At 40.0% G+C, this 7,263-nt stretch overlaps 1 protein-coding gene across 2 annotated transcripts; it reads right to left on the bottom strand.

Annotated features, from left to right (window-relative positions):
* Positions 1-237: 237 nt before the first annotated feature.
* On the bottom strand, positions 238-6,946 carry LOC137031599 (uncharacterized). 2 transcript variants are annotated; one of them, XM_067402654.1, is made up of 11 exons: positions 6,808-6,946; positions 6,382-6,462; positions 6,134-6,273; positions 5,579-5,696; positions 4,795-5,490; positions 4,571-4,716; positions 4,274-4,397; positions 3,535-4,194; positions 3,103-3,251; positions 2,860-2,983; positions 238-2,070 (listed from the first exon to the last, which is right to left on the bottom strand). In XM_067402654.1, the coding sequence occupies exons 2-11, from the start codon at positions 6,452-6,454 to the stop codon at positions 1,688-1,690; spliced, it is 2,613 nt and encodes an 870-aa protein (XP_067258755.1). In that variant the 5' UTR covers positions 6,455-6,462; positions 6,808-6,946; the 3' UTR covers positions 238-1,687. The 2 variants fall into 2 exon arrangements, with proteins under 2 accessions (XP_067258755.1, XP_067258754.1); XM_067402653.1 differs by having other exon boundaries at positions 239-2,070; positions 6,382-6,482.
* Positions 6,947-7,263: the final 317 nt, after the last annotated feature.

The following is a 7,263-nucleotide window of genomic DNA, read 5'->3' on the forward strand; positions in this document are numbered from 1 at the left end:
ATATATGGTTATGTGCATTATTATTATTTTTTTTACATTATTTTTGTTTATTTATCCAAAAAAGGGAATACAAACAATCTTTATAGGGAAATACAAAAATTATCAATGTAAAACAGTTAATAATCTCAAAAACGATATTGATTGCATTAAAGTATCATGTGACTTTGAAACCAAAGAATCTATTTTTATACCTTTTGACATGGTTAAATCTTATACATTCCCTTTATGAAAATAAGAATAAAGCAAAATGAAATAAACACCCAACCAACACAAAAATAATCCCACCTCAAAATCTTGCGAAATGTCACTTAATAGCCTGTCTTTATTTTATTCATTTAAACAAAATCTGATTATATAGGGCATATGTGACCATGGACCACAAAACCAGTCACACCGGTATATTTGTGGCAATAGCCAACAATACATTGTAAGGGTCAAAATTATAAATTTTTCTTGTATGCCAAAAATCATTAGGATATTAAGTAAAGATCATGTTCCATGAAGTTATTTTGTAAATTTCCTACCATAAATATATCAAATTTTATTTTTGTATGTAATATGCATTGCTAAGGACTTCATTTGGACAACTTTAAAGGCTATTTTCTCAATATTTAGATTTTTTTGCACCCTCAAAAAGTTGGATCTCAGTCAAATATTGTCCTGTCCTAACAAACCATACATCAGTGGGAAGCTTCTTTATTCAGCTGAGATATAAATCTCATTTTCAAAAAATGTACCATTATGACTGGTTTTGTGGTCCAGGGTCACATATTTACTCCCCACAATCTCTCCATAGTATTGAAAACATCTGCTTAGAAAGGGTATACGATTCCTAATTCATCATTTTCATCAAGAAATGCATTTCATATGAAATTAACTTTTTGATTTCTTAAGCACAAGATTCTCCATCAAGGCACGGTAAAACGTTTTCTTAGTATTTTACAGGGTCTGTTTTTATTTAATAATTTTGTGCTAATACGTGCAAACTTGTTTTCCTTAAGCAGCTATATTTATTTTAACATCAGCATGGCTTTATTTACAATGCAGACAATCCAGATTTGTTTTTCAAATCTCATCTGGAGAAATTACTGTTCATACTGTTTTATTTTCAATCAGTCCGAATCAAATCTGTTGAGCTGAAAGATGACAAAACAATATGAATTCCAGTCTGACTGTTCATACCGGAATGGATACCACTTGAAAGCACATATACATATGCAGAAGTGTAAAACGGCAAAAACATTAAATAAATGTTTTGAAATATCATTCAAAACCACAGTTAAATAAGTTGATTTGTAATTTGTAAATGTAAAAAAAAAAAAAAAAAAAAATCTTATTTGGTCAGCCATTATGTGGTTTGAAATCTGAATAAAATTTCTGATTCAAAGGATCGTGTCAATCGCAACATGTTATATAGTAGGTATCTGAAGATTTGGTGAGTTGGCCAGTCCAGTTATCACACTGTCAAACCATTGTTGTAGAAGGTTTTGGCCAGTCATTCGGTCCTAAAGATTGTTTCTAAAACAAATGGGAATTGCCTGCAATGTGAACACGGCATTGGTTCATTAAAAAAAAAAGAAGCTGTCCATGAGCCACAGCCATGCAGACCTTCACCTCCTCTACCTCTGCCAGCAGTGTAGTTTGGAAAGCCGGTGCATAAAGTTCACATCAGTCACATCCCCTATCATCAGATTCTCATGGTGCCCGAGTAAATCCTCACCTCATCCAGCTCTGTCAGTAATGTGGTGTTAAAAGTTTTCTGAAAGTTCTCTATAAATACAAGATCGGACTGATACCGGACCTTGTTTGCAAAGATTACAGTGGTCTCCGGTCCACAGAAGTGACGCATGGTTTCAAGAAGCTCTGCCAGACAGTCGTGGTGATAGACCACATCAGCTGCCAACACATAATCGTATTGGTGGGTGGAGCGGGGAAACATCTCCAGTTTGTAGCCCCATGCCAATGCTGTAACCTGAGGCTCATGTCTTCGCTGCCACCTGGTGTTCCGGTTCAAGTTGTACCTCAGATTTCCAAGGATTTCTGGCAGATCTGTGGCTGTCAGTTTAGCACCTACAAATCAAAGCATTATTTAGTTTTGCTTTGTCTATACCAGAAGTGTCCAATACTGGGACCACTATACTGCAGAGTTTTGCTCCAATCCCAATTTAACACACCTGAACCAGCCAATCAAGATCTTTCAGGATTGCTAGAAATGGAGTTGGATCTCAACTCTGCAGGACGTTGGCCCTCCAAGAGCAGGATTGGTCACCCCTGGTATAGAGTAGCTCAGGGATGATTACATCAGATATCAAGCCTGCGTTCCACTTCACTTTTTTATACTTCACTTCCCTTGCTAACTTCACTCCGTCTCATTGACTCGGATGTACGTCATAGCTTATGTTACATGAGCGCCTACTACTATCGTAACCCGTGGAGTGGGTTGAATTGGAATGTCCTGAAGCCTTAATCACTTGGAATCACCTATGGAGCTGATTTATTATTTACATTAGGGAGGCACTGATATGAACATTTTGGCGGATACCGATAACTGATGACTCTAAATCCAAATTTTTATATAATTTTTGAGAGCCTGATTACAAAAGTCTCACCATTAAAAGTCATTCAGTATGCCTATAGGTATGCTTGGGCTGTTAGAGAAAATATATAACATTGCACAAAATTTTAATACAATTACCTACTGTCTAAGAAACAGTCAGCCTGAGGTAGTATTAACTACATAGAGTATTATGTGGTTAAATCTTAGCAGATTATTCACTTCTGCAATAATCTGCTGAGTACTTTGGGAAACATTTGTGAGTGGGTGTCTAAAAGCAAAGTGGAACACTCCCCAAGACTTACCTAGAAGTGTGGCAACTATCGAGATGAGGCCTGTTCCTGCTCCAAGCTCCAGGGTCGATTTGTCAAGTAGATTGATCTGCTGTCGGCCCGTTGCGGTGTCCAGGAATCGGCAAAGGGCCACTGCCTATGACATTCAAAACCAAGTGTTCATAGACTCAATGCATTTTACCTTCGCACTAAGTACACACAGTTTCTTCTTTATTGGATTGGTTGGCCTAATGGTACTGAATGTTTCATGCTCACCGCTGGCCATACTACGCTGCCATAATGGTCTATGGATTCCTGAATCCTGATTTCATGACCCAGAAAGTAGTAGATCTCCATGCCATGACTGTAGTAGACAGAGGGAGCCCAAGATCTCTGTTCAGCTGGTTCTGTCTTGTCAGGTTCAGCTGAGGGAAAGAAGAGTATCCAATTAAATAGGTTTCCATACAAGCACATTGGTATTAGGGTCACTGTGATTTTGCCAAGACGCATTTTGTTGATCCTGGAACAATATTCCTCTCCGACAGCATAGCCCTACCCTTAAACCTAACCATAACTTGTAAACCTAACAAATTGCAAATTTGTCCTTCAAATCTGATGCCTGGAATGTTCCAGATGTTGGTCCAGCAACATATACTTGGTGAAATCATGTTCACCTTGGTATTACAGTTTACAGTTTGCAAGCCTTACCTTCTTCCTCTTCCTCCACAGTTGTTCCATAATCCTGGAGTTCTTCCTCCACAGATCTTCCAGAATCCTGGAGTTCTTCCTCTACTTGTTTCTCCTTTGTGATGTTTTCTAAACTTTGAGCATCGTCACATTCCTGCTCTTGTTCGACTTCCTCTGCACTGTTTCTTGTCTCGCTTGTAGAGTTTGTTTCCCTAGCATCCTGCTTGCTTGACTCAAGGTCACAGTTGTCCTCCACTTTCTCGCTCGTCTCTTGAACCTGGTCACCTTCCTTCTCTGGTGTCTTGCTGGTTGCTACATAAATCCTCACATCATCCAACTCTTCAAGCAGTGTGATATCAAAATATCTGAGGAAGTTGTCAATGAAGCCCAGATCTGAGGCATAGCGGACCTTGTTCGCCCAGACAAGAGTAGTTCCCGGCTGGCAGAAGTGACGCATGGTGACCAGCAGCTCGGCCAAGAAGTCGTGGTGATAGACCACATCAGTCGCAAACACATAATCATACTGGTATGTGGATTTAGGGAAGGTCTCGTCCAGCTTGTGACCCCAGAAGAGTTTTGCTACCTGGGGCTCGTGCCTCCGCCGGCCTCTTGTGTTCCTGTTGAGGTTGCATGTCAGATTACTCAGAATCTCGGGTAAATCCGTAGCTGTTAGTTTGGCACCTGTAGAGCAATTTCAGTGATTATCTTGCAAGATACAAAATCAAATAGATTAACACCTCAGTCTCATCACAACACTTACCCAACAGCGTGATGACAACCGAAAGTATGCCGGTTCCAGCTCCAAGCTCAAGTACAGATTTGTCGAGTAAGTCAATCTGTTGACGACCCTGTGGTGTTTCTAAGAATCTGCAAAGTGCAAGTGCCTATATGGAAAGGACACAAATCACATTTTAAAGGTGCACCGTGTCTGCTTTACTTGATTCTATGCCTGTTATCTTGGACTTTATACTGACGGAAGTTCTTTGGTTACTAATTTCAATCTAGATATACTCTGTGTATTTGTCTCACATTATTTCTGCAGCTGAAAGTGTCTCACCGCTGGCCATATAGTAGCACCGTAAGAATCGATCGACTCCTGAATTGTGATTTCCTGTCCCAAAAAATTGTAAACTTCTTTCCCAGGTGTGTAGTAAATAGTTGGTGCCCATGATCTCACATACTCATTCTCTGTGTTCACTTTCTCTGAAAGAAAAGGCCAAATCAGACTTTTAATTTATTAGAGAAGCGACTGTGGTCTAATTTTCAGAATGTGTTACTGACCAGATTTCTGCTCTACTAATGTTGAATCCATCTCAGAGCAGCCATCGTTCTCTTCATCTCCACTGTCCTCACTTTCAAAGTTTGTGTTTTCCTCCTCTTCTTCTTCTGTATTGTTCACATTTTCATCCTCCAAATTTTCCATATCAGCACACCCTGGTTTCATTTGCACATTTTTCTTTTCATATTCTTGCATCTGTTCTACTGTCAGTTTAATCTTTCCTTCTTGCTTTGACTCTTCCTTGACCACTTCATCTTGGTCCTCTCCTTTCCTCGCAACCCCTTTGGTCTCTTTTGACGTTGCTAGTCCACTTTCATCTCTTGTGGTGGCAGAGTAAATTTTAACCTCTCCGTTGTCTGCCAGCAGGGTGGTGTTGAACGTTTTTTTGAAGTTCTCCAAAAAAAATAGATCAGAATCAAAGCGGGTCTTGTTGGCCCATATGAGGGTTGTTCCGGGCTGGCAGAAGTGGCGCATGGTGACCAGTAATTCTGCTAGGAAGTCATGATGATAGACCACATCGGCTGCTAAAATGTAGTCGTATCTGTAGACTGAATGAGGGAAGGTCTTATCGAGCTCATAACCCCAAGAGAGCTCCGCCACCTGCGGGGTGTATCTGCAGTGGCCCCGTGTGTTTCTGGACAGGTTGCATCTCAGGTTCCCGAGGACCTCCGGCAGGTCTGTTGCTGTCACCCAACCCCCTGGAGATGATTTATATTGGTGTGAATATGCATAAGACAACCATATGCTCACAATATATTTTGAACAATCAGAATTGTTAGTACATACCCAAAAGACTGGCCACGATGGACACAAGACCCGTGCCGGCTCCAATCTCTAGCACCGCCTTGTCAAGAAGATCAACCGTCGCTCGATTGGACTCAAGGTAGTGACACAGAGCCAGAGCCTACATAAGAATTCATGATTATTATTTTATGATGATACATCAATCAGCAACAAATGTAAAAAGGGTTTGTTGAGGCCCCCCAGTGGGTCCTGGCCCCTGGATGAAAACCACTGCTCTAGACTAGAGGCATCAAATGTAGTCGTGAAAATAATTAGTTTCAGACTGGTTTCTCAAACACTCTTACCACCAGCCAGTCCCTGTCTACCATTGGTCAGTCAGTCAGTTAGTCCTGCTCCAAACTCACGTGATTGGTTGAGTCAGACAAACAGATCAATGTTGTGATAGTGTCACAGTGTTTCACTCTTGGGGAATTGAACTACCAATGACTGACTGACTGACTAACACAAAACTGACGCACCAGAAAGTATTTGAACATCCAAACTAATGAACAGGGTTATCTATAATATTTCAAATATGTTATAAAGTAATTGTCTTACTGCCGGCCAGATGACAGAACCAAATGAATCAATGGACTCCCAGATTCTGATCTCATGACCAGCAAAATAATGGATCTCCTTTCCAATGGTGGACATTACAGTGGGCTCCCAGGATGCCTTGGGCACACGGACTTCAACTTCTGTTCAATATAACCAATGAAAAACAGATGCATTCCTCATTAAAATGTTTGCATTTAGAGTTTAAGAGAAGGTTGGGATTATTTGACAATATTTTTTAAGTGACTTACCATCTGTATCATCTTCCCCAGTGTTCAAGCTCGCCTCCATCTTTGCTGCATTTCTAGATGGACAACTATCCATGATGATATCTGCTCGTTGACAGGACAGACTGATTTAAAACAAAACAATTTTTTTTTTTTTTTATGTTGACCTGTTAAAATCCACTGATGCTATATTTTCTCAAAAATTGTTTTGTCAGATTACTTTATGATGTATGCAAGTGAAACAATTAAGAAAATCAAATAAAGTAACAAAAACAATGAAGTGCATAATTTGATGTTATCAGCATGTCTTTTTTTAAAATAGGACTTTGCATTTGGAGAAACGTCAACAACAAGGTATTTCAGAATCTTAAATAGTAAGCAAGTGAAAAGGAATTGGTGCAATCAGATACACTAGAGCAGCTTTTAAAGGTCAAAAGTGTCCAAATTTACCTGAAATCACCTCTTACTGTATTTCCTCAAATGCATTTCATAGATTCAGATGCATCTTCATCTGGTTTAAATCAGCCAAGGGTCTTCTGACTGCGAAGGTGGGTTTTACTTGATTCTGTCCGGTCCACAGCTCTCTGGTTAGTGCTTCTGCAACTGCATCCTCAGCGAGGTTATAGACGAGCATCATCCAACACTCCGGCGTCACACTGGGATGACTATATTTAGCTGGAGATTCATGAAGCAGTGGCACAGACATCCACACAAACACAGAGAAATAGAGCATGATGTAGGTGATGGGCAGTGCAGGTCTATATGAGGAATCAACTTTCTGTTGGCACAAAGAGATCAGGAAAATAAACACTAAAGCCCTGAGATAACGGAGCTATTCAGAATGCTAACGCCTGCAGTCTGTTTGTATAGTAAGATAATATAGCACTGGTTTGACTCTAGGAAGTT

The sequence above is a fragment of the Chanodichthys erythropterus genome, chromosome 12 (genome assembly GCF_024489055.1).
Source record: "Chanodichthys erythropterus isolate Z2021 chromosome 12, ASM2448905v1, whole genome shotgun sequence".
NCBI classification, from domain to species: Eukaryota; Metazoa; Chordata; class Actinopteri; order Cypriniformes; family Xenocyprididae; genus Chanodichthys; species Chanodichthys erythropterus.